This window comes from Chaetodon auriga, chromosome 9 (genome assembly GCF_051107435.1).
Source record: "Chaetodon auriga isolate fChaAug3 chromosome 9, fChaAug3.hap1, whole genome shotgun sequence".
NCBI classification, from domain to species: domain Eukaryota; kingdom Metazoa; phylum Chordata; class Actinopteri; order Chaetodontiformes; family Chaetodontidae; genus Chaetodon; species Chaetodon auriga.
Genome location: NC_135082.1, coordinates 18,508,751 through 18,534,959, shown reverse-complemented (window position 1 = coordinate 18,534,959; position 26,209 = coordinate 18,508,751). Strand labels below are relative to the sequence as shown.

Here is a 26,209-nt window from a genome sequence, read left to right as displayed (position 1 = left end):
CGAATAGCTGGGGGAATTCATAAGGCAAATGAAAGGTGAGTGGGTCATTTTTTCTTTTCTTTTGGATTGAACAAATGTCTCCAATTATCACAGTGGGCAGTGGGGTTCACCTTTTGGCAAGTTTTAGTTTGTGTCTCAGAAAATCACCGATTCATCAGTGATCTGCATACTGTGATACTGCATCCATGGACTCACACTCAGGTCAGGCAGCCCCAGGTGTGTCTACACAGGTATGTTTGAAGTGCATGTGTCAGCAGAGACGCCTCTATGAGAATCATATATTTATTCTGTAGAGCTTACGTTAAGTCTTATTTATCTTATTTATGGTACTCAACAGACAATATCAGCATGTCAGCAGCTTGAAAAAACAAACATGTAAAGCTAAATATTAAGGTTACTGTAGCACCAAGAGAACTTGTTGAGAGTTTACAGCTGGTGACCTTTTTTTTTTTTTTTTGGGGTGGGGGTGGGGGTGGGGGTGGGGGGACTGATAATAAAAACTGTAATTAGAACAGCTGCCATACACAACAGAGAAAACATTTCCTTCTTACATTATCTATAATTCATATCCAAAGCTGCTTCCATGTTATTAACTGTGGATTATTCATTAAGGTAATGGGTTGTTCTCTTTGTCTGGATTATAATAGTTAATCTGTCTCTCCTGACTGAGACTAGGATATGTGATCACCCATTGGTTGGTGAAAACCCTTTCAGGCTTCCATGGTGCTGCATCAACCAATTATCTTTCTCCATTCAGTCTAATTACTCCCTGTTTATTTATGTAATCTTTGACACGATGGCTCTTGTGCGAAACTGTCACTGCATATAAGATCCCAGATAAAACAGCCAGCAGGTCCAGATGCACAGCAGACCTATGACATATGACAGGTGTGCGAATTAATATGTCATTAAAGGATTTTGCAGAAGTTGCTCAAACCAGACAAAGGGCTTTTAATAATGGATTTTACGTCAGTTTGTGTGTAATTTGTTATACTCTGTGGTCTGCATCTGTTATCTAATACACAAGCAAAGTTGTGCTCTAACTAAAAGCTTAAACGGTGATGCAGTTGCCCTGTCTAGCCAGAGGTCCTTGGATGTCCAGATGGTGTCAAGCAAAAAAATCGGCAACTTGATTTCCCGTCTTGAGAAGTGATACCTTACTGGGGGAGTGCTATTACAAGTCTTTGAAATGTTATACAGACATTCGTGGTCTTCAAAGGATGTATTCCACTAACTTTGGTGATTTCCTCCAGCGCCACCAGTAGGTCAAAATTAAAATTTTATCTGTTCACTTTTTACAGACAGTCATGTCCCCCTCACTCTGGTGACCCGATGACTTTTTATGTTGTGCCATCATCAAGTCAAAATTTTATTTTGTTCGATACTTGTTACCGAATCTCAAGTGAAGACATTGTCACACACAGATGTGTACGTGTAGCTGATTAAGCACGTCCGTATGACGGTGCCATATTGTAAGGCTACTATTCAGGGCTGACAAAGCTGATGTCTATGGGTCTCATGCCTCAGTGAGTCATGTGAATAATTTGTGAATTGTCTGTCTAAAATTGGGGAATTATGTTTGAAAAGGGCGACAATTTACATGCTTTTCATCTGACGTGAATGTAAATACCATCAAATTAAGGCTTAATGTCAGCACGTGAACCAGTCATTGTTTCATTTCAAATTCAGTGTGATGTGCTAGAGCACAGAGCCAACTTAACAAAAAGCTCTGTCACGAATGCTGTGTATTTCCTTTCTGTCTTTTTCTCAGTAATCACAAGTGAGTCGAGCTCCCATCTCTGACAAATACTCCACATTAACTACAACAATAGCCTGAAGAATAAGCAGGAGGCGACACCCCAGCTGTACCGCTCCTCTAATAGGGGAAGCAGTCATGTTTTGTGCTATTTGTGGTGGATGTTATCAATGTGCATTCTCTGGGCAGTGTGTCTTATCCATCTTTTCTGCCTGTCCCTGGTGCTCTGATGTGCTGGTAGTGCTGATAAGCAGAGGTGCGAGACACTCTCTGCTCAGGCTAATCTGTTGAGAATGAAGCTACTGCCTTTCCTGTGCCAACCAGGGGCATATGGGGAGGATGATGGAAGAGAGGTTGTTAGTGGGACAAATAGCTGCAGACTCTATTTGGACTCTCGGCTCTCAGAGGGCACGGGGGTGTTGAGGGACTGAGAGGCCAGGCACTGTCAAGGTTAGCAGTGGTGCATTTCATTCAATTTCATCAGTTTCTCGACCTAACAGTTTTTCTTCTTTGAGCTGAAGGCCTGCAGAATGTTCGTCGGCTGTGTTTTTGACTGCTGTCACCTGATAAGCTTATTTTTTTGGGTTTGTTTTGTTTTCCATGTGAAAGCCCTGGCATATATGCCAGCTCTGTGCGCTGTTTTTACACAATAACTAAAAGTGTCACTCATTTCTGCTGTTTTCTCCCCAGGAGGGATATGCTCAACTTTGTTTCGAAACGCTAGCTGGCTGGGTGACTTTATTTATCTCACTGTTATGCCTGAACCATCTTATCTCTTTCTCCTCCATCATATTTTCTTTGTCCACGCGCCTGCCTGTTTACTCTTGTTATGTCTTCAGGGTTTAGAGTCATATAGCTCGGCATTATCTGTTAGCGTCCATTTCCCCCCCCATGTTTGTTTTTGGTATAGTCCATTTTCAGGGATTGTGGCCTGTGAAAAATGACAAAAAGAAAATTCAAATAGACCAATGCTTGACAACACTTCATGTACCCCTTTCATTTGCAAATAACATATCAGTGTATGGAGTAAATGATTCCTAAATTGTCCACAACAAACAGATAAAGAAGGAGATTGAGAAAGAGCAGAGGAGACAAAGTAAATGAGAGCTGCAGCTGCCCCTCGTGGGAGGTTTCTGCGTCAGCCAGTCAATTAAATTCAGTTGTCTTTGTCTTCTTCCGAAGGTTGTAAAAAGCATCAATATTTCTGGGAAGCTGCACTTAACTCAGTTTGCTGTACATTCAATTGTGCGCAAAATGCGAGGAGCAAATCCTTCCATCTTGTTTCATAATTAGAGTCATTTCATGCGTTGACTTCTTGACTGGCAGGTGGAAAATTGTTTTCTGTTAAACACACCCCTTGTGACAATACTGTAAGAAAAGGATAATAAAAGGCAACTGGACGCATCCATAATATCAAAATTATAATTAGGATGAACCCCTAATCTCAGCGGAATATGAAAAAATATAACAATTTAGTTTACAGCTTTGATTGTTTGATACATATCCTCCACCTGTTTCTGACTTTATCTGTGTTAATAGATTATTTAATGCTTCACTTACTGTAACTTAATATTTTATTGCTGATTTGTAAAGCATTCATGAATAATTTAATAGCCATTAATGCAGTCAATACTAGCAATTGTAGAGTGGCACCAAAGGATCATGCTGTGAGCCTTGCTGATCAATTTTCCATAAAAGCAATTAATAGAAACATTCATGTCATGTCTATCCATGTGAAGAACGTCGCGCTGAACATTACAAAAAAGTAACAGTGTAATTGTGAAGAGGATGACAAAGACAGAGAGACAGAAAGGGAGACTGGGTGAGAGGGAGGAACGAAGCCACTCAGCCTGTACTGGCAGTGATAAAGGGTAATGAGTTATAGCATTCACAGGTACACAGTGCTCACATATATCACAGCTCCATCAGCTCTGGCTGATTCGTGACAGATTATTGCACACTGATCTCACTCAAGATCTCAAATCCTTGCACACTGTGGTGTGGCAATAGCTTTGCTTGACGTGTGTATATGTGTATGTGCGTGAGATATATATACCCCCAGGATTTGCGTTTATGCTCTTTTCAGGGGCTCCACGAAGACTCATTAGTCTGGTCAAGTGAAGGGCAGAATACATAACTGAACCAGAGAGTGAAAGAGCGAGAGAGAGACAGGGAAAGAGAGAGAGAGAAGAGGGGAAAAGAGAAGTAGATACCATGGAGTGAAAGTGGCTGCTTCTCACATCACCATCTCCGAACAAGGCAGGCAGCCTCCGTTAATGAATTGAACTGCCCCATGCTAATGAATGGAGTCTAGAGATAGGCAATAGGAAATGAAGGGAGTAGGGGGATGTCAAACTACATGAACGATGAAGTAGCTCATATCAGGGCCTATATTACAGAGGCCTATTAGTTCTCCTGTCTCTGCTGGCAATGGGCGTAATGAGGCAGGCTCCAAAGACCAAATTGATGCCTACTCTATCTCGTACTCCAAGGATGGAGGGCAAGCTTATTTTAGAGTTGTACGATAGGCTGTAGTAACCAGCGAAAGTCTCTTTGGCTCTTGTACTGCTGTACAATGACACGACTCAGACTTGTATCTTTAGATCAGTCCGACAATCTTTTAAGTTCATTCTATAGCATCTGAGTTTGTTTGCTGTTTGTCAGTCACAAAAACTGTCCACCCATTGTCCATCTCAATACAGTGCAAATCCGTCTGTGACATGTCTCATTTTCTACAACAATGGTAAAAAATTTATATTTAAAAGTTAATATTTACTATGAAATAGTGGTCACAAAGAGTTTTAATGGTATGTGTTATTAATTGTTCACTATATCATTTAATATTGTTAAATGTATTATTATTTTATATAATGTGTGTATACATAATTATATTAATATCAGCATGAGGAATGTTATTATATTACATTGTGTATGTAATATGCCTCATGCTCAGTCCTAAAATCTTGAAACACACTATGCATGGATAAGATTGCACATATTAACATACAGTATTCCAATGGTTATTGTATGGAGACGATGAGGTTGTTCTTTCAGTCTTTCAGCTTCACAGTTTGGGAAAGGGTGGTCAGTTGTTCATTCATTTTTAAAGATTTTTAAACAGCATACAGGAGCTAGTTTACATGTCACAGCTTTGTAGCAAGTTCATACTGAGGAACTCTGGATGTCTGTCAGGAAGATTTCCTCGATTTTCAGTAGACCAGAAACATGCATTATTTGAAAATCGAAGGTAATGTGCCATTAACTGATACATTCTATTAAATACCTTTTTATTCATGTATTAATTGAGAAAACTTTCCGTCGTCTTCTTGTAGTATTTGCAGTCAATTGGACTTTTCTTGCATTGCTTTGCGTTGCGACACATTTTGACACCCTTCACCCTTATCATTCCTGATATGCACTGTGGGCAACAATCAGAGCAGAGTGATCATGGACAAAACCCCTCATTAAAGAAAGTGCTTCTTCTGGAGATGACAGGGACAGTGAGGGAGAGGGCTGACCTTATTAGCAAAGCCTGGTAGGTTAACACAGTGTCATGCCATCATTCAGATCTTTCTTCCACTGCTTGCCTTAGCAGCAAGTGCCTTGCCAGGTAATTACTACCTTGTGTCGCGTCCTCTCTGCACACATGAAGACCTTATAGCACTGCAGTGTTCTGATTTTACCCATCAAATGGAACTTTTTTTCCTTTTTGTACTAGCCTAATTATGTAAAGACTTGTTTGATCATGCACAGCCTGCAGCTCCCTTCACTAAGATGGAACTCTGAGGCAGATGGGTCTGAATGTGTGATCTCGTGCAGTGGCCCAAACATGATTTATCTTTTGGGAAGACGAGATTTACTAACTTTTACTAAAACCAATCTCAACATCAACCCTAAGGAAAAAAGTAAAAGTGATCTTGCTTACTTAGTAACCTTACTGAGCCAAGGGAGCACACATACAGGCACAAAAAAATCAACAACAGTGGAACAATTTCCAGGTATTTCAGGTTTAGCCTCTCAAATTTAAAAGAAATATTGATTTATCAGATAGAATGAGCCCTAACCACCTCAACTCTGAGGCAATTAACGGCATATCCCACCTCTATGTGATGCGTTGGTGTCCACTGATTGGAAAAATGCTGGGTGTGAGTGTGAGTGTTCAGGAGTTCCTCAAGGGAGAAAGCTTTTCAAGCTGCTATGCAGCATAGACGGTTCCCAGTTCTACACCACCAATCATTATAGATAGTGCCAACTAAAATCTAATTCCCACAGTCCGATCTTCTCTGTAATTGCAAAGGCTGGTGGGTGGAATACATAGATTGTGTTGAGTACATAAATAAGACAGGCAAAGAAGAAAGTCTGACACATTTTAAAAGTAAATCTTAATATAAACATTTTATTCAGTGCATTTTTGTGTATACAACAAACAATAAACAACTGGAAGTTATCAGGCAGCCACAATGTCTGCCTGTAAATGTTGTTTTATCAGATTTAGCCTGGTAGTTTGGAACACATGATCCAACATGGGTTAATACACATAGCCTACATCATGCAGCTCTAGACCAGAATTTCCCTGCCTTCTCCCATGCAACAGATAGGTTCACCTAATACAACCTCCGGAGGAAACCAAGAAAAGAAAGCCTCCCAGAAGCATGTACCAGAAAGAAGTTATGTAGCTGAAGGGAAGAGTACCTAGCCCATAAAAAGGGTCCTTTTTGTACATAATTGTGTTTGTACATGCCCTGTGCAAGAAAGGGAGGATGTTCATTTTTGTTTTTTGTTTTTTTTCTTTTTTTTTCACTTTTACAAATATGACGTGTCCTATAAAATGTTAAGCCACCTAAAAGTCCACAGTATTCTTTTTTTAAATATAGAAAATATTGTCACCACAATAAGTTACTCAAACACATAACAAGCATCCTGGGAAGGGGCTTGCACCATATTTCTATGGTGAACTGTATCAGTCAATATAAGTTGACAAAAAAGGATGGCGCGGTGGGGGAGGGGTCAAAGGATGACACAAGCACAGAGAGAGGAAACCGATCACGAGGACAAGAGACGGAGACATTGTGACACAGTGGTAACAGAAGGGAATGGGGACACAGACTAGTCGTTTCATACATCGGCCATCGGGCATATCAGCAAGAAGCACAACATAAAGCACGCTGCCAACTTCTGTGTTTAAAATCACTTCCTTTGTCCATTGTTCCTTTTTCTCACAAAATCTTTGCTTTCTTTCGTCAAAAATGTACAATAAAAAAAAAAATTCCAGCTTTGCCTTTATATACTGGCTTGGTTTTCAGCGGCTTAAAGGGACACTCTTTCGTTCTGTCTTTGGTTTGCTGGAACCTTTTTCAATGACGAGACAGCAACAAAAAAATACAAATACTGAACAATGGCAAGGGAAGAGAACAAGAGGGGACAAAATCAAAATGAGTTATCAAATAAACAGCTCTCAGCTAATTCAGAAAATTAGCAAAAAAAAACAAAAACAAAAAAAAAACCAAGGTGCAGCTGTGGCATTTCTGAAAGGAAACAAAAACTGCAAGAGAGCCACACTGTCCCTTATATTTCAGGTCAGCTGAACATAGGCTTCGTTTTCCCATGCTAGAGAGCTCAGTCTCTGAGCGTGTGCACTAGGACGCAGGAGAGCTACCGTCTGGCTGGCCACAGTCCCAGCAGCACTAGGCTGCGCCACACCAGGGAGTTTATAGGCTTTGTATTCACAGAAGCATGGATAGACAGAGATCAGGGCTTGTACTGTACCACTGCAGCCTTGTAGACCAGCACCATTACTGGCTGCCCTGAACGCCTACACGCCTACCTCCCTGTCCCTGTCTGACAGATGCACGAGTGCTTTGTGTCTACATGACCTAAGAAAAGTTATTGTCCACAGGAAATTAAGAAAAATAAAATTAGATATAGATGAGCTAACTGGTATATGATCATCGCAAAAAGAGAGCGATCAAGGTAATAGATAAATCTCAAGCCCAAAATAAAATTTTTAATTTGTTTACCAGTATGGTTTTATGTGTTGTTAAGTGTCTTACTATTGATGCTGTTTTGATGATGACTGACCAGGATGGAAGCTAACTGTTTTTTTTTATTGATGATGTCTGGGGGTTTGTGTGTGGTTTGTTGTCGTAGCTAGTCCTGAACCGCTGATCGGTGAGAGAAGTCTGCTTGGATTCACGCTCTGCTGGAGGTAAGGTTTCGTGGTTCGGCCCCAGGCCTGGGTTCGGCTACCGGGCTACGTCGACTCGTTCTGGCTCACGGCTTTGCCTCCGTTGAGCACAGCCGAGGCACTCCGACTCTTGGTGGGTGTGCCGCTGCCGGAGCGGGAGAACTCTGTCAAGTCATGGAGGGATGGCTCTCTGTACATTGCCACTATGCAAACACAAAGTAAGGGAGAATCAGACAAAGTGACATTTTGTAGACATTAAACAAGCAAGAACAGCAAACAAGAACTGTGATTTATAGTATACAGATTGAGGCTGAACAATATGCAAAAAAAATACATTGTGATACTGTGAGTGTGATATGAGTCACAATTCTAGTGGGACAGTGAATATTTGCATTTCATTCTCGCTGAAAAAAAAATATAGAGATTATGATGATGTGATTTTTGCTGCACCAAATAGGCATGTTCTCTTACATCTGGAGAGTATGCTTTGTAGGCCTGGGCATATCTACAGCACCGTAATGCTTCATTTATAGCGATATGTTGTGGCACATTTTACAGCTCTTTTGATTTGGATATTGCACTTGGCCATATTGTGATTTAATTAAGTTCAATTAATTGTTCAGCCCTACCACGGATAGCTCTAAAATATTAAGTGAAACTTTTGGTTAATAGAGTAGGTCCTGTGATGCTATAGCATGAGATCTTACTTATGGTTCCCAGGAAACTGCTGAATAAGAAGATCACAGGAGACCAGGTTGGTGCTGTATTTAAAAAAAAAAAAAAAAAGTCCTATATCCACAGCATGGCATTATAAATTCAGGAGTTCCTAGTGCTTTAGCTTTGCTGTGTATGCAGCATTGGCCCAATCTGCATCTCAGCAGCCTCTTTTCAGAAGAAATATCAGTAATCTGAGGTTCACAGTCTTTGGTTTCAGGATGTTGTCAACATCCTTCTGCCTAGAATGCTGTTTGATGTTCATTCCTCAGGGAGTCTGTGGCTGAAACAGCAAACCCAGTCCTTCAGACACTTCACTTAGCAAAGCATTTTTTGTTACAGCAGCAATCCAGAGACCATCCTTATACACATCAATCAATGGCAGGGTTTCAGAGGGAAAATGCTGATGATTGGTTCCAGTCTTGTTGGTGACAGAATTGTGTGATTATAATGGTGGACGACTGACCCTTGTGATTACTGTATCACCTCAAGACCACTGCTGCTATTCATTTCTAAACATTAATCCCCAATAACAACCATCCATCTTGTCATTTTTCACGTTCCTCCACACAAATCTCCCCGTCCTTCTGCGACAGACGCCACTTAACCGACTACACGCTTTCTCGATAAAGGCAGCTCTCTGTGTCTTGCATCAAGACTTTCAGGAAGAATTGTAAGAGGATTTTCCTGTTTGGGTTTGAATGACGTGAGCTGAACTTGCTTCATCCAGAGGAAGACAGAATGAGAGGCTGTGGGCTGAGACTCACAGACTGGAACCAGAAGAGTAGTGAGTAATGGCTAGAAGAGATGCCATTGCCAATGCAGAGACAGCTTCTTAATTGGTGCCCTGTAACACCACTGACTCTGAATCTTTATGAGCTGCTGGAACAAATTCTCTTTTATTTCGCTTCCTCTCGCTCTTTCCCTTGCAAAGCTCTTTCCAAACCACTTGCTATATCTGGAATTTAAATTATGTAAAAGATTTAGTAAATATTGTGCGTATCTGGATAATTTAAATTTTGCACAAATAAAGGAGGATGTCTTTCCTCCCTCAGTACTACAACAAAGGTTTTTATTCAATTTATTTTTCTCATTTTGCCTTTGGTGTTGGACTTCAAAAATACTATATTTCTTCTTATAGATGAAATACAAAAAGGCAGCTGAGGGCAGTGGTTTTTGGAATCTGTAGGAATTACTGTCTTACCCAGCCTACATCTATCCTTGTTATTCTCTTTTTCTCTCTCTCAGTATTCTTCTCTCAGCATAAAGCAAGGCAATCATTCTCTGGCTGTCGCTTTTAAGTGTGTTTGAGACCCCCTGGATGGCACGTTAAATTAAAGTGAAAAGCCATTATAGGGATCTCAGAGGGCAGACATAGATTCTTAATAAGATCCTGGCTGGAAGAGCTCCACCAAAGATGCATCACATTGGCAAACAGAAAAAAAAATGAAGAATTTAACTCCAAACAGGCTCTGCAGAAACTGCTGGATATCTGAATGAAACCCCCACATTACTAATACAGTTCACACACAAATCATTTACACATCTCCAACCTTTCTTATCTACTTTTGTGAATAGGATATACAACGCCCTTCAAAAGTTTGGAATCATCTGCCACAAAAGCTCGATCCAGTACAGTCAGATGGCTCAGAGGACTACTCAATATTTTTGAATGGTCTTTCACGTTTTTAGGTCGGAGAAAGTCCTCTTCACAAATAGATGTTATATTGTATGACGGATTGGCGAAAAAAGCACTTGTACATGGTTCAACCACACTGACAACTGAACCAGCAGAAAGGGACATAAACACCTCTGAGCCACTGTTAAATAAGATTATAAGAGATCACCACTCATTGGTTAGAGAAATCAGAAGCTTAGCATCAAATCTTTCAGCGTCGAGTGCACAATAATGCCAATAATCAGCTGGAATCAACAGGCGTGTTTCTGCTTTAGTGACTCTGCCTTAATTTAGCCTTAGTTGCACCAAGGCTAAATGATGTGATACTGTACTGATGACTGAAGGTATTCTGACCTCACTGGACCCTTAATTATATTTTCTAGTGGATGTTATCTTAGACTGCATTATATTGAAAGGTGTTTCTAATATTATGTCCACCCCATTTACATACACGAGGAGGGTAAAATATCAATAGTAGCAAAGTAGAATTCACACTTTTGTGACAATGTCAACAAAAACTGAACATTTAGAAGTTTTTGTAGTTAGAGCTGTGATGATTTTCTAACAGAATGCTGTATCTGCTTCTTCATAAATGGTTAGACTGGATTTATACTTAATTATCTTTTCACCCAGTTACTGTAGACCCCAGTAATAACTTGACTGCACTAGCAGTCATGTTAATTTGCATGCACACAGAAGAATGTTGTGAAACTATAAAAAGAGCCATATGTGACAGATACAAACCGTGAAACTGCTCAGCAATCAACAATGTAAAGAAACTGCCCTCTTTGCACCATTGTTTGAAGTTTTTGCGCTTCAAGGCTTTTATTTCTTACTGATAGAGGAGAAAAAGTGCACTTCTTTTATCCTGCTGAAGTGAAAGCAGACTCTCTCTGTCTCCTCTCTGTTGACAGGTAAATCTGCGTCTTGTTGAAGATGAAAGGACTGTGGCCTTTTCAACAGAGAGAACCATTTCTCCCTCTCTCCCTATTTCCTCGGCTCTCCACAGCCACACTACCACACACATAGCCTGCATGGGTGGGGTTCTCTGTGTCCTGGGTGCTACTATTCAAAGCATTTAAACATATTGTTCCTGCTGCTTCTGGTTCACAGACAATGGCTCAGCCTCCTTCTGCAGCAGTGTGTGACCAGTCAGAGGAAGCTGCTAAATAGGTCTGTGCCAGCATCTCTAAGGAGAACGCTAAATGGCAGAGGGTCATCTAGAAAGCAGCTCATTTAGAGTGTAGTAGAAGAATATCCACACGGCCTGAAAGTATATAGCGAAATGAGGTTTAATTATAGAAAAGCTAGTGGTTGTCTGGAGAGGTGAAAGGTGAAAAACAAACCCTTTACCAACAGCGACATGGCCGAATAACCACGAAACTTTCTCAATAGATTATGTAGTTACAGCAACTTTATGATGCCAAGCATTGCAGTTAAGCTGCCAGCATACCTCAGAAACCCCCTGACCCCACACCCTAACATCCCACTGGGGGGTTGTGTTTCCAAAGCCAACAATATGACATTCACACCCACTTCATACCTTGAAGGCCGACTGCTGTTACTCCCATATTTACACAATATGGCATCTCCCTCATTTCTATGATGGCCAGCTTTTCACTCCGCCTTCGAGTGTACCCACTGGGAACAATTCTAAATCTTTTGTTTTCTGATGCAGTTGGACTACACAATGTATGAACTGTTTCTGTTCAAGCATATCCTGACCCTCAGTGTTGAACAGTAAATTGTGAAAAAGGATCTGTGCAGGTTTACCTTTTAGAGGTTTGGGAAGGAAGTGGGCTGCTGGCTTGTTCTTCTTGACATGGTTCCCCTTCATGATTTCTCCCTCCTTGTTCAGACCGAGGTACCAGCCCCTGCCCGACTGCTGCTGCCGGTATATCATGGAGGAGTATGTCACATAATAGTTCTCGAACACCGACTCCTTGAACTTGCACTCTGGCGTAAAGTGTTCCTGTGGGGGAAAATGAGACGCAGATACAGTGTGTGGTAGTTGTTGGACAGTAATTCACATGGTCTCAAGAGTCTTTGACATCCTGGTATGAACAGAAGCAGCTGAAATGCAATAGTTCATTACATGAGAGTGCAACTTAATAACGGTACACTGCGCTGCACGTCCACCACACACTTGAGCACGAAAAGAGGGAAGAAGCTATCTCAAGGCTCAAGCCCCTGCTTTAAAATTTTTTGTCTCTTGAGAATCTTTTAAATCTATTCGTACCATTTACTGTAGTGAATAATGTAGTACTTTATAGCATAGATAACAGTGCTATGACAGATACAGAGGAGCATTAATAAAACATACAGGCAAGATGAAGAGTATATTCTCATTTTGCTCCGAGCTGTTAATTATGCATGGACAGTTCATTATCTTTCAGAGTATTGTCCACTGTATTTATGATTATGTTGGATGTAACAATTTATGACTGCCATCGGACTTATTATACTACGTATTTAACTACTGACCTTTTAAATTACAAGAAAAAAGGATGGAAATGCTTTCACCGTGTGGCTTTAATAGGTTTATAGACAATTTGTGTGCACTTGGGTAGTGCATGCAGGGTGTGTGTGTTCACCACCTGTTCTTCCTTATTTCTTTCACTGATGAACTGTCAGTGGGGAAACCCCTTAGAGGCATGATTTGGCCATTAATGCTACAACAGTGTGGCTGAGGTTTATGTTCTCCAAGGCAAGATTCTGCCTGTGCTGGCAGAAGTGTACATATATGTGTTTGTATTAGGATTGGCCATTTCAAGCAGAAGTAGTATTTGATATTCACTGGGAAGACCACACACACACACACACACACACACACACACACACACACACACACCACAGTACCGTCTTGCCCTAGTTGGGAGAGCACTGGTTTCTTTGGACTGGTTTAGTCTGACTTGTAGCTAGTCACTAGCCAAGCAGTCTGGTAGCATGTGCTTTATGGCAGCTGCAATAACATGCAGATATTCTTAATTGTCACACACACACACACACACACACACACACACACACACACACACACACACACACACACACACACACGACGGAGATCAACTTCTCACAGCTCCCAGTGAACTGCATCACCCACACAGGTTGAAAACAGGGAAGAATATATACTTTTAAGACAAGATGATAGTCACATAAACGATTTGGTTTCATTTAATTTAATGACTGTTCGAAAACTCGAAAATCAAAACCCATCCCTAGTGTGTGTGAGTGTGTGTTTGTGCAATTTCTAGAGCTGCTTGAGCAAACAGAGTTTAATCAGTTAGAAGGCAATTTCCCCTGAGAGAGATTTGAGGAACAGTGCGTGAGGGAAAGGCAACTAAAGACAAGTGAAGCTAGTCAACAGTGAATCGCTCTTGCCATGCTTTAATATTTTCTTCTTGGGACGCTTTGTCTACATGTGAAAATACATACAATATAGGCAAACACCACCATGACACACAGTTGAAGCAGCAACGGGTCGAACTCCCAATGGGTATTACAAAGTGAGCTTTCCTATGAAGAGAAGGATGGATGCGTCTTTCAGACTGAAGTCGGTATACCCAGGATCAGTCCCAGTTAAAGAAAAACATTACTGTGCTGGGTGTCGATGGTGAGAGTGATGATGTGTCCCCGGGGCCAAAGACCCACTGTGAGATCATGACAAACAACATGTCAGTACCAGACAGGGAGTCATCTATAACAGCCTCTCTGTTTTTCATTTTTTAATTTTTCCTCTTTATAGTTCAGCAGCGTCACTGTTCGTGTGCTGCGCTAACTGGACTTCAAAAGACTGAATGAGGTTCATGTCTGTTGATCTGATTTGCTCTGCTATTGTAGCTTTTGTGGACTATGCAGCTAAAACATACAAAAGCACTAAACGCAAATACTAAAACGTAAAGGCAGTGAACTGCAAAGGGCCAGAAAATGTTCACTTGTCGAACTTGTTAAGAGCAATCTGGTATAATATCATACTGTATTGTGTCTTTTGTCGCACTCAGCCACAGAGACACAAAACCCAGACCCTCCTACAGTAACTGACAACCACACTCATTCATCATCCCCTCTAACTGATCTAGCCTTCACAGACCGCATTAGATGAAAATCTCTGTCAGAAACAAAGTTGAAGTCACAGGAAGCTTATGACGTGTCATCTCAATGTGATACATCCTGTTGGCACAGTCCTGGTCCTCAGTTAAGCTGCTGCATGACAGGGGTACCAAACACTCCATTTGAATAAATGTTAAACCCACCAGGAGGGCTGCAGAACCAGCTGGGAGCTGACAGTGCCACGCTTCAGCGAGAAATTACTCTCCGGTTCTTACTTCGGACAAGAGAGTTTAAACCGTAGAAATACAAAGAAGTGAGGGACGAGTCAAGTAAACTGACAACATGCACTCTTCACCTCCATTTATGCACATAGATAAAGGTTCCATACAAATACATACTCTGACACACTTCATTTATGATGCTGTTAAATCACTGCTTCAATACAGGTGTGTGCAGGTGTGAGGTTTTTTGACCATGTTTTTGAAATGCTAAATTTCAACAAATATGGACTGAAACAGAATACTTAGTTTGCTAAAAGATAAAAAAACAACAACAAAAAAAAAAAACATGTTGTGAATTGGAAAAATGATTTCTTCTTTGTCTTCCATCTTTTTTCAATAATCTTTGACCTTTGCACTTTACAACTGTCTGAAGTTAGACTGCTGGGATCAGACACAATGTTGCACAGTTACTACTGGAAACTTATATTAAAAATACAGTAGTATAATACTGATACTGATAATATGAGTGCAGCCTAACCTTTATCTGCCACTGTGCAGAAGTATTAGGTTTAAACAGAATGAACAGACATGCCCCCCAAAAGCTACAGTTTTCAAATGTTGATTTGATTGATTTCAATGACGGGTCAAAGCTTCAGCACTATTCAGTACAGCCCTACAGCATATGTTCGATCCACCAGCAGATTATTAAGCGAAAGCCTACACAGAACAGTGAACTATAATAATTTGTTTTACCGCCTACATCAACAATACATATGAAACATTGAGCATATGAGGAAACGTGAAGAAATTAAAAAACAACGTCAGCTCTAGTTTGACTCAGACCAGTATCTGCAGTGTACTTGGTTTTCAGTAGTCGAGGTTCTGAGCTGATGCCATAGAAATCAATATCTGGTCGAGGCCAGGTCTGCACTTAGGTTTGCCTTTGATCTCAGCCTTGGTCCTCGACGAGATGGGGGTCTACAGTCAATTGCTTGTGTGTCTTAGCTGTGTCTAAAAACAACACTTGCATGCACAAATGTTCATTGAAAGAGTTAACGTACTGGTTGCTGCAATTGTTCCTTCTGTCCATACTAGGCTGCAAAGAAATCCCTTCCTAAAGTGCTTCTAGTGTAAGGGACGGATGACAACATCCACAGTCCTTAGTCTTCACAAAATGCATTCCTAAATTCAGCTAAAGCTAATATGCGGTGGCAACAGTCAAATCAAGTGGCTACAGTTACAATATTACAATATTATTGTATTCTGCTTTTATTTACATTTTACACAGCGTCCCATTTTTAAAAATTAGGGTTATATATAAGATACTGGAAAATCCAATAAGCTGCCATCAAATCCTAAAAAGACATAAATTTCATTATCAGTTATGAACTTATGGTTTTTCCTCTATCAACACTGGCAAACATTTTTCTAAAAATTAATCCAACACTGTCCAACACTGGTTTACTGTGATGTTTAATGATCATTTCAGCCTCATTTCAGGATCAGTCAGAGCTTAAGATATGTAGTCTTTGTTTATGTAGAGTAGGTGTAGGACCTACTACGAGGTTATGCTGAATGAGTCCGTTACTGAAAGATTTCGGCTGTTTTACTGCTAGATTTTGGAGGGGATGCAAGACATTTGCACGACAGACACCAGTTTGCGCAGCTTCTTCCTCTCCAAAGCGTTAACAGCTCCAGAGTAGTTTGAGCACCGACCCAGCGTTTTTGATCAGTGTATTCAGTTTGTTTGCACCACCAGCTCTGTTTCTTCTCTCCCAGCAGATTGTAGCAATATTGCACTCACAACAACAGAGTGGAACAAGATTTGCAACGTTTTTGCTCAGATTAAAGGAAGTGATCTTCCTTAGAAGATAAAATACATCCTTTCAGTGCAGTCTGTTGTCAAGGTACATTTCTAAGATGCTTGTGCTCCTCAATTTATGGCATTATTGAAAGAAAGTTTATTGAATGTCGAGATTTTTGTGAGTTCTTCAGTGGTAAGCTGTTGTATAGCAGCAATCATCAAGTATTTGACTGCTAATCTTACACCACACTTTATTTGTGCAAATATAATGAACACACAGACTACAAAGTATGAGCAGGAACAAGGAGTGTAAGCAGTAATTTCACGTTGCTGATGTGCAGTGCTTTACTTCTCTGGCCACACAATGAACTTGGATTGAGGCTTTTGCCTAGACTGTTAAAGGTATGTTGGATTTTCTCCCTTCTATCTTCTCTCCTTAATTATGTGTCAGATATTTCACCTTCCATGGCTTTCTTAATCCTTCTTGTTAATTTTTTGACTGTTCGCCACCCTCAGTAGCTCACTGTCTTCTGTCTTCTTTGCCGTCTTTCTCTGATAAACAGCAGCAGTCTTAGAAAGGCTTGGCAGCACCCATCTCAGTTATGCACGAGCAGCAATTGAAAGCTAAACAACGGGCTGCTCAGCTCTTGAGCCAGGAGTTCTGTTCTACCTCTAATAATGAGCTTATGTGGATTTGGCTGGTTACACTCGCCCTGGAGAAGAATAAGAGTCTATTGATAAACAGACGTATACAGATCGAGGCGCATTTAGAGCCAAGATGGAGGAGAGGCTGCTGGCTGGGACTGCTGTGTTGGAGTGGGTCTATGGACAACAGGCTCGCTCAGACTGACACAAGGAGGGGCCAAAATGGCAGGGGATCCCCATTTCTATTCTAACAGGACTGTGATAGACAGAAACATTCAGATTCTTTTGAATAGGCTCCAGTAGCGTCTCCTTCAGTCAATAGCATATCTATTGTTCACTGAAACCAATCTCCCAGTGAAAAAATCTCACATCACTTTAATCATGACTCCAGTGCCAGATGGAGCGAGGGGAAATCACTTTAGAAATAAAAAGCAGGACACTATCTGCATAGAAATAAAACCCGTCATGCCATCTCCCCCGCCCCCCCATGTCTCTACGGCGGTTTGGCTAAATGCGCTTTTAATGATCCCATTGTACTACATGGACGTGATATATGCAACTATGACAAGATCTTGTCCAAATGATGCACAGCTGGCAACCTCACTTACACAATGTCCAGGCAATGTCCGTACATAGTGCTGTTAGGAGCATTAGATGAGCTGCATACATATGCCTGGTGTACCAGTTGGTCAGCTGTTCCTTTCCCTCTCGCTTATTTTTATTTATTTTTTATTTTTTGCTGTGAGAACTTTAGTACATATCTCCACATTTCATAGGAGTGGAACAAGTGAAAGCTGTAGGGTCTTTAATTCATCTTCTAATTTTTTTTAGCCTAATATTGTTGTTGTTGTCTTCATATGCAGGGTGCCTTACATACACTTTTTTTCAAATCCCAGTCTCCACAAAAATATGCTAACAATTAACAGAGCATCAGGATTTATCTTTTATGGACCACAGCTTTCGATTGAGCTTTGTTAGAAGATTTCCAGCCTTCCTTCTCATCATCCCTGCTCTCTTTTTCATTTTTATAGTACAGTATAGGATAGTAGTGCATTCTAGAGTAATTTGAGTGCAGTGTAGTGCAGTGTTTGCATGAGTAACATCTTTACTTAAAGTGTCTCACCTCCCAGTAATATCCGTTCTCGCATGTTTTATGCCCAAATTCATTTACACTTGTCTTTCTAAATTACGTGAATTTTATTTCAAGGGCAGGGAGAGGCAGAGAACAGTCTTATTTTTTACAGCGAGGGGGAATCCCAGCTTAAGTTGTGGCAGTATTGCATGAGTTCTTTATGATACGAAGGAGACATTTAAAGGCTCATTCAAGCGTCGAGCGTAACGATCTGAGGGTTGTTTTGCTGCCGATTTTTAAAATCCATGAATGTGAAAACACACGGACGCACATGCACAGGCAACCATTAACCCCTCTGGGAAACCTCTTCTACTCTATCATACAATTACACAAATCAGCAGTGGTAAGGGTAACTTTGAAATGAATATTCCATTAGCAAGGCAGTCATGTCAAGAAAACACGATCAATTACGATGCACTCTCAAACAGCTTTCTGTTGGCTTTGGGGGAGTAATTACAGCCGAATGGTGTTTTCCTGATTCAGTCAGCAGGAGGAGAAATAACAGCATAATGGATCTGATCTCCTCTGTAAAGATATTGGCCGGATTTTTCACAAGACAAGCCAAGCCAAGTCAATGCTGTGTACTGCCCCGTGTGTATTCAGCTGCCATATCAAAACTAAGATGACACCAATTATGCCAATGAAATCAGGGCTGAGTGCTGGTCTGGGTTCTTTTCAGCCACATCAATGCTTGTGAGACTCACAAATGTGAATGCTATGGTTAGGCAGTGAAGACAAATCTTTCTAAATCCGTCTTTTCAATGTCCCAGTCTTTTCAGTAGAGTGGAGGTGGATTAAAAAGCACCTTTTTCTTTAGCTAAAGATAAAGTACACTCAACGCATTCATTTGTTTGGGAATAAATTGGAGAGCTTTAAGCTAGTGGTAAAGACCCTTGCAAATACGAAACACAAATAGATACACCCACACAGGGTACACGTTCAAGCCACTAGCACACACACACACACACACACACACACACACACACACACACACACACACACACACAACACAAACTAGTTAATGACACAGCTCAGTGGAGTGAAACCTTATAGCAGTGGTTATTTACCAAAGGCATTGCGCTTGCTAAATGGTTGAAAAGCCATGGGTGTGAGCCAAGTACATATCTAACAGGAGTGTACTAAAATACAAACATGATAATGTCCAAGCACAATGATACAGACTTCTTTGCAGTTTTCTGTCTCTAGTTTCATCATGTTTATCCTACATACATACAGGTATGATTTTATTGTCATATGCTGAAGAATAAAATATGCTCTTACACAACCTCTGCATCCCTTATACAAGGTTTCAGTGACTCTCCTGAAGTAAAAATTTACACCTAAATGTAGAGCAAAAATGGGAGGAAAATACTTGAGAGTGAAGATGTAATGCTGGAGTCACATTCATCTAGCAGCCTTTTTTTTCTCACCTCGTCACTCTTTTGTCTTCTCCTGTGCCATTGTTCGCACATACATTTAGCTGGCACTTAATGCACACGCAGAGTGCCTTTATAAATGAGTGAGAATGTGATGGGTTTCATGTGCAGCGCAGGAACACTTTCACAAGATGCATGACCATCAGAAGTCTGGCCCAGCGATTTAGGGGGGAAAAAAGAGCCTGTAAACCTCAATGCTAACCTGATAAATATCTCCGCCCCAAGAGCCCTGAACTCTCCATTCTACACATACTCACACAGAGCAGTCTAGACGAGACTCAACTGGAGCCTCAGTGACTCACACTAATTCAAATATGACCCACCAGGAAATTAATAACACCACTTCAAAGGCACCTCGTGAGATATGTGGACTCCACTTAGCCCAGGATCTAAAAATATACCCACACATCTGTAAACATATGAAGAAAGCTTAAATGTGTTTTTTTTTTTTTTTTGTCGGATGCAGTGGAAATATCCGTTGCATTGCTACAGATATAAACAAGGGTATTGTGTTGGTAACCGTATGTTTTCACAGATTATTTTAGCTTGTGTTAACACTTTTTCTTGTGTAGAACAGAGGATGCTTCTGCCGTTCTGGTGCAGAACTTGCTTCAGTATTTTTTGCAAAACTAGAGGGGCAAACAGGAAAAGAGCAGATAGTAAAGTACATATTAATTGGTTCTTCCTCTCCCACACATTGACGCTGACAGATGAATATATTTTCACTGGTGCATTCTGCCTCACCCACACATGTGCACTCTTTTTCTCACTACTGATTTCTCTCACTTTCTTTTTCTTTGTATATGCTCTTATACATACAGAAGACGCATTTATGTACAAACGAATGCAAATGCACCAGATCCATATGTGAGGCAATTTGGTCTGCTCTTGAAAAGCCACTCAGATGAATGCTATCAAGTGAAATATATAACATCAGATAAAATCCAAACACACATATAAATCTATAATTTAGTACGCATTAGAATTTGCGTCAAAAATGTAAATTCACTATGGATGTAAAACATATGAATCTTATATATTCTATTACATTCAGTCACGTCTCCATTCATGCATGCACATATGCACACACACATATAGAATAATGGGAGGCATCCAGATCCCAGCAGCAGTACTTAATCCCCCCACCCAGAATTACGTCATCTGTTGTCTCTCCACTGTTGATTGGGATTCTCCCTCCAATGCTGCCATGCTATTGGCTGGTTTAACGCGTGGCTCCAAGGCAGCACTTTACCATAGCAGCAATTCCAGCCAGGCAGGCACTATTAGGCAGCCAGCTACACGTTCAATTCAATTCCCCCTCTAATTTAGCTGAAACAGAAAGCCCTACAACCCATCCCCCAACTGCTTTCTTCCAATTTAACACACCAACAAGATGTACTGTATTTCACATGAAAGCTGGTTTTTAAACAGCATGTGCTATACACAGCTGCAGCATTCTGCAGCTTTTATGCTGTGAAGCATTTGATGGAAATTTAACACATTTATATATAAAAAAAACACAAAAATAGAATTAAATGCAAATTCAGTGCTTTCAAGAAGCAAACACAGTTTTTTCCTTGTTTAGATTTTATTGACTGTGGTTCTGGTTCAGGTTCTGCTTACTAATTTTAGTTCTTTTTGAATCCTGGTTCTTTATGTGAAATCCACCTTTATTTTTTTGCTGATCTTCCTCAAATGCATAAGCAGCAATGAAGTGAAATTTGTCTACACTGCATATATAGCATCTTTCTAGAATAGATTTCGGAAAGTGCTTCAAAATCTGAGATCAATGCAAAAAAGAGGAAATAAGAGAGACACAGTACAAGAATGTAAAACTAAACAAGGCAATCTAAACTGGTCCACTGTGAGGTGCTTTTTAATGTTTTCTGCGTTGTCATCAGATCTTAAGTCTCATCGTGGCAAAACTAGAACTTTAAAAGCGTAGACTCCAAAGTTTTAAGCCTGGAGCAAGTTGAAATAAACTACAGTCAGAACGTTCCATTTAGACCATTTAGTGATACAGTGCTGTAATAGCTCATTAATGTAGATGGGTGTCTGACCAAAAGAAAGCTCTAAATGTGATCATATGGACCTTGAACTAGATTCTGCATTTGATAAGGACACAGTTTACAGAAATCAAGACAGGTATTAGATTAGACTTTTTTTGAGGACCTGATCAGGAGCTTTGTAGCTGCGCTCTGGATCATTAAATGTGTGAATATTCTCCATCTCCCCTTGAGATACAATGAGCCAAAAGGGATGCACAGTATAATTTGATATCATCTGTATAGCAACGATAAGATGTATACTTAAGCTATGTATTATCTGCTTAAGGAGAAGCATATCAAAGGCAAACAAAACAGGATCAAGGACAGAACCTAGGGGCACACCACAACACAGAGTTGCACAAGAGAATAAACTAAAAGCAGCAACTGTAAAAACTATCAGAGAGGTAGGATGAGAAGCACTTAGGTCTCCCAAGAGGTAACCAAGCATTGCCACAGTCTCTCGATTTAGGGTACTTTGATCAACACAAACATAAACATATGCTTAATTACTGAGAGCTAAGCTCATATCATTAAAATCACTCACGGCGAGCTGTGGACTGCTGGGGAGCCATGTTAAATACAGCGCTGAATGTGTGTGTGCTGTGCAAAGGGGTTGAAGGAGTGTGTTTTATTTCAGTTATTCCTGTATATTCCCATCAGGCATGGTTAGCTACGGCAACCCCCGTGGATATGTTGTCAAACAAATGCTCATTAAAATGTAATTATAGGCAGACCACACAATCACTCGCCACACTCACTACAGTGATTATGTTGTCATTCTGGTCTTATTACATTGAATGAGATCTCACTGTTTAATAAATAACTGCTAACTATGATGTAATCTGTTAAAATCATTGTATTTCTAAGGAGAACAGCTTCATTTATGCGTCACTGTCAGTGGTGCATACCTCAGCTGATTGGCTACCAGCCTTCTGGTACGATCCATTCATATTTATACAGGTGTACAGGTTGGCTTTTACATCCTGACAGTTCTCACTATCCTCACTAACCTTTTGATATTGTTGTCTTTGCTGAGATTTAATGTTCATGTTTGTGTTGTGTTATTTCGTGAAGTGGTCCTTTCAGCAGTGTCCTAACTGTACACCCATTCGCAAGTATCTCTGACTGAACTAACGCTTGGTGAAAGATATCACACTAACCCTGATTATAATGCGTTTGTGTTGTACAAGAGTGAAATTAGGGGAGAAGCCAGTTTTCCTTCATCACATTACTGCAACAGATAATAAAGTAATAGATAATTTGTCAGTGGCAGCAGCAGAATGAAAAGCTACAAGATCATTAGGTTTTCTTTTCTCTTTCTATGCTTATTTCTATCAATCAGCATTGTGTCTGCCTACTGAGACCTTTACCATCGAGAACAATCTTTACTAATTTGACTATGAGGATTGTTTAACAGTGAATGTGTGTGTCTGCATGCCCTCTGGGTGCACATCCAACCAGCTTGTCAGTCTTCTCATTGACGCCTGCCGCACAGTGAGATGGTGGCATTTGGGAGGAAGACTAACAGGGACATTGTTCGGCCTGTAACTGAATTATTCATAACATTGCACATTTAATCAAAGATGAAGAGCCAGCTGCCACGATTGGATATGTCACTGCTCCGCCTGCTTACACAATCCTTGAACTTTTTATTGACACTGAATTATATCAGATGATGATGCTGGTCTTTCATCAGGCTTACGTCTTGACTCCACCGAGCACAGCTGCATCGCGTTCCAGCTGCGACACGGTTTCGTTCCGTTCTCAGCACGGCTTCAGACACCACCGCTGTATTTTTCCTGCTCGATTTTGTTGACTTGCTCAGATTTTGTTGATTCCCTCCTTGTACCATGGGTAGGGTAGGCTACATAGTTAAATTGTTTCTTTTTCAATCTGTTTCAATGCGACAAGCATGTTTTATTTTCAAATTTGACTGGATGCTCTTTGCCCTTCCTGTGTCTGACTTCCTGCCTTGCTCGGTCTGCTCTGCGCAGCTTGACGCAGCTTCCATCAAAAATAGACTAACACGTACATACATAACACCTTTTCGAGTATCTGTCTTCTCTCTCACGTTTTTTTTCTTTTTTTTTAAGCCTTTCTTGACATTGCTCATGTCACCATAGTAACGCAGATGTCTGCCAGAGACCTAATATTGTCTCTGTATGCAGCTGAACTAAGAGGTCAGCCACTGGGATAGACACACACATGCAACACTCCAACACTCAGACATACATGAAGTGACTTACTGATGTGTACAGGTAGCCCTCACTGTTCATAGCCAGATAGAGTTTGGTCTGCACCCCCTGGATGGCCACCACTCGCAGCCCCACTGGAATAAGGTTAAACATGGCTAGAAAGAGACAGACAACAGAAACAAAGGGTAAACAAAGTGCACACTTCCATCTTCCTTTAATACACTCATATTAAAAATAAGAATAATAGTGAATAAAACATATCATGCAGCTGTGTATTCCTTTTATTGTATTTGATACCTGAGAGATGTATAGCTTTTGAGAAACGCTTTAACAGTGTTCAGTGCAGGGTAGCTTGTGGTAACAAAGTAGATAAATACATTAACATACATAGTGCTTGAGTGTTTTGGTAAGACAGAAACTTAGGAGTTGACGGAGACAACACGTTGTTTAACTCTGTCCAACTGTGACAGCACAAGTCAGAAAGTGGACAAACGTTACTGAGAGAAACCCAGTTTTTAAACCAAGCCTGAAGCACAATGAGCTCCACCAGGTTAACTATGCAGCATTCACTATAAGGGGTTAAAACAGTTATTTGTGTTCCCTCCCTCTGTCTGGATGGAAGAGTGAGTTGTCAAAACCACACCACAAATAGAGGTACGACATAAGCTCAGGGACTCAACCACTCTCTCCCGAGGCTGTTTCATAAAGCAAATGAACAAAATCAGAAACTAGAGACAGAAAAAGAGACAGCAGCTTCCAATGCTGCATATTCATAAACATGAACTGAAATCATAGGCTGTGTAAAGTTAAGCCTAAGTACTGCAAACACAATATGTAAAATTCTTTGAGCTGGAAAGAAATCAAATATGAAAACACATTGTGTAGCCAAATGTAAATCTACTACGACAGTGCTGCTCTCTCCATCCTGTCCATCATCTCCAGCATTACATATGAGTGCGGGAAGAAAAAAAAAAAAAACACTTGCACACCTCTGCGCACAGACGTTATGCTCATGCTGAAACACACATAAACCTGCCTGTGATTGGCGGGCTGAGTCGTGAGGCCGAGAGAGCCAGCGGCAGCCCAGCTGGTCAATGAGGTACACCTCTGCCTAATTAATGTCGGCCTGCGCTGTATACAAGTGTGTCTGCGAGTGTTTCGTAAGATGCTGGCAGGGAACCCATGGGCTGAACAGAGAAAAGCACATGAACATCCACCTGAAAGTCTGTAGTCGTGCTTCTATCTCAAAAAAAAAAAAAAAACTTCTCGCCTTTTGTTCTGACTATTGTTGGACATACTCCCAAACAGTGATGCCATCATCGGTACTGTGGATTTTTGTTTAACCCTTTTGATAGTACCAAATACAATAAATACTGTCCACAGGAGAATCATAACAGTGATCTCCAGCTCCCCTCTTAATTGTTAAGACTGTACATTGGCGTATTAGGACACACACTTCTGGGGTTAGACACGTGACAGGAGAAATTGAACTTCTCATTCTCTCATCAGTGCAGCTGTGAGTCAGACTGTGCCCTTACTATAGGTCCTTTTGTCAGCCACTTAGTAGATCCCTATCTGCAGAATCCTTTGAGTGCACTGTAGAGGCTTTTTGATGGCCTATTTCATTTGCCCTTATTGCTTTAACACTACAGGCTTCCTTCTCTGCGGGCTTTCATGTAAACAACAGCCATAGGAATGCATAATGTATTTACTTTGTGCAGTAAACGGGCATTGCCAGCATATTCTTGGTCGATTGGAAAGGCACTGAAGTCCCAGAAACACTCCTTCCGTGGTTCACTGTCTTCCCTTTCTCTCGGCCTCTCTGTCTGTCTTTTTTTTTTTTTTTTTAAATCTCTCTCTGTCTACCTCTGTTTTTTTTTTTTTCTTCAAATGCCACATGCAATGTTGTTCGCAACATACTCTCCTGTCTGTTCTCATGTCCTCAATGACATGCTTTAAAATTAATAGTGAGTATATCAACATAACAAATACCATGAATTTGGACAGATAGAGATCCTATGAGTCTATTTGCCAGCCCTTTAAAAGTGACTGATACATTGGATAGTGACTTGATAAGAATCTGTATTTCAGCTGTCACAAATACATAATGCGTTCTAGTCTAGTCTAGTATGAGACTCAATAGTAACTGACTTCTCCTTAGTGACACTGATGCTGTGTTTTGCATGGTGGAGGGTCCTCTTTGCTTAAATTCTCAATTACAATCTCAGGTACAGTATGGTTGAGTTATTTTGTTAGCCACCTCACACTACAATTGCACCACTTTCCAAAAACGGTTAGCAACAGTCCTGTAATGGTACAGCAATCAGAAGACAGCTCCCTCGGGAA

General features: G+C 40.7%; 1 protein-coding gene across 3 annotated transcripts in view; it reads right to left on the bottom strand.

Annotated features, from left to right (window-relative positions):
- Positions 1–6,132: 6,132 nt before the first annotated feature.
- The window catches only part of fgf13a (fibroblast growth factor 13a), a 95,118-nt gene continuing 75,041 nt past the window's right edge, over positions 6,133–26,209 (bottom strand). For all 3 annotated transcript variants that reach the window (XM_076739906.1, XM_076739904.1, XM_076739905.1), the window contains 3 exons: positions 23,915–24,018; positions 12,106–12,304; positions 6,133–8,143 (listed from right to left, as the gene is read on the bottom strand). In XM_076739906.1, coding sequence (XP_076596021.1) covers positions 8,007–8,143; positions 12,106–12,304; positions 23,915–24,018 — 440 coding nt within the window. In that variant the 3' untranslated portion in view covers positions 6,133–8,006. The remainder of the gene's footprint in view (positions 8,144–12,105; positions 12,305–23,914; positions 24,019–26,209) is intronic.